General features: G+C 33.2%; 1 protein-coding gene across 1 annotated transcript; it reads right to left on the minus strand.

Annotated features, from left to right (window-relative positions):
- Window positions 1-285: 285 nt before the first annotated feature.
- LOC141427063 (uncharacterized) lies at window positions 286-1,065 on the minus strand. The gene is made up of 3 exons (XM_074086293.1): window positions 863-1,065; window positions 656-748; window positions 286-575 (listed from the first exon to the last, which is right to left on the minus strand). The coding sequence occupies exons 1-3, from the start codon at window positions 955-957 to the stop codon at window positions 317-319; spliced, it is 447 nt and encodes a 148-aa protein (XP_073942394.1). The 5' UTR covers window positions 958-1,065; the 3' UTR covers window positions 286-316.
- Window positions 1,066-1,405: the final 340 nt, after the last annotated feature.

Below are 1,405 nucleotides of genomic sequence, written 5' to 3' on the forward strand. Positions count from 1 at the left end.
ATTGAAAACTACTCGTATTTCCTTATAGATGTAGAGTCCGCCTATAAATCTGTAGCGTGTGCGCCACACACACACACACTCTCCCGCTATGTATTATATAATAGTTGTAAGCTATACAATAAAGACATTACCTATTTACTCGTCATTTGTGTTTGACTCAAGTCCCGACATCACAAATCGATGGAAAAACTTAGAAAATGACTCCTTCAAATTGAACACGTTCCTATTTATAATTACAATAATAACAAATTATTTAATTGGATCTGATTTAAAATAAATGGTACCTTAGTGCTTTAATTTAATTTTATTGCAAAAATTATTGCTTAGCTTGGTCGACTTCTCGATCGTACAGGTCTCGTAGCAAGTCTTGGTTCATGACTGCAGAATCGCAAAACTGCAACTTTTTCACTAAGTTTTTCCGCAATTCGATCTCATCTTTGGCCAAAATCTCCTTGAACGCCGGCGTACTTATCAAATTTGCAAAAAACTTGCGATTGGTTGTAAACTTAGGAGCGAACCCCACGGTTGTTTTCGCCGGGAAGTTCACGAATGTTTGTAAATCATCAAATAAAAATCTGTAAGGCGAAATGGGTAAATCCGTTTTTTTTTTGATAAATAAGATTTCTTATCAATGCATAAAATAAAAGTTACTGACTGTTGTACAGGCATCGTTGATGATATACATTTCAGGAACAAATTGAAGAAGTATTCGCCTACGTCTTGCGCTGCAGATAATGCTTCGCTGTACCTAAAAAGTCACAATTAGCAGTTCTTGGTACTATTACTATGTACCAAGAGGTCATCCTTTGTTTGAAATACGTTTAATCTAACTATAAATGCTTCCTATAATATCAATACATACTTCGCAGTAGCTTCTTCGGCGGTCACTGCTAACGTAACACTGCAAAATCCTAACAATAGAGCAGTATGCAAAAGGAACGTTATTCTATTGCCCATTTTATTTTACACTTAAGTACGTACATAATACTTGGTCCATAAATATTTATGTGAACGTCAACTAGTCTAGGTATCGTTATCTGGGTATGTTTTTATAACTTATTCGTAGCAATCAGTTACGCAAACATGAACAATGTAGGTAATAAAACAGAAATATAATAAAGTAGCGTATAATAAAGTCCTGGTTATTTTTCACTTATATCATATCGGTGTTAAGGAGAAGTGTGTCTGCTCGTTATTGTTAATATTTAATAATGCTGAAAAATGTTTAGAATTCTTAAAAATTACATTTCTGCTGAGGTTTTAACTTTAGTCGCGTAAGTGAGTTGTTAAAAAAAAACCGTAGCCATTACGAAAAAGTAATTAATATTTTTCGAAGGATTTCGTATTTTGTACGAAATATTCCAAGTTTAGGTTTATTTTATCTTAATATTATATCTATTTACTC

This window comes from Choristoneura fumiferana, chromosome 4, assembly GCF_025370935.1.
Source record: "Choristoneura fumiferana chromosome 4, NRCan_CFum_1, whole genome shotgun sequence".
NCBI lineage: Eukaryota > Metazoa > Arthropoda > Insecta > Lepidoptera > Tortricidae > Choristoneura > Choristoneura fumiferana.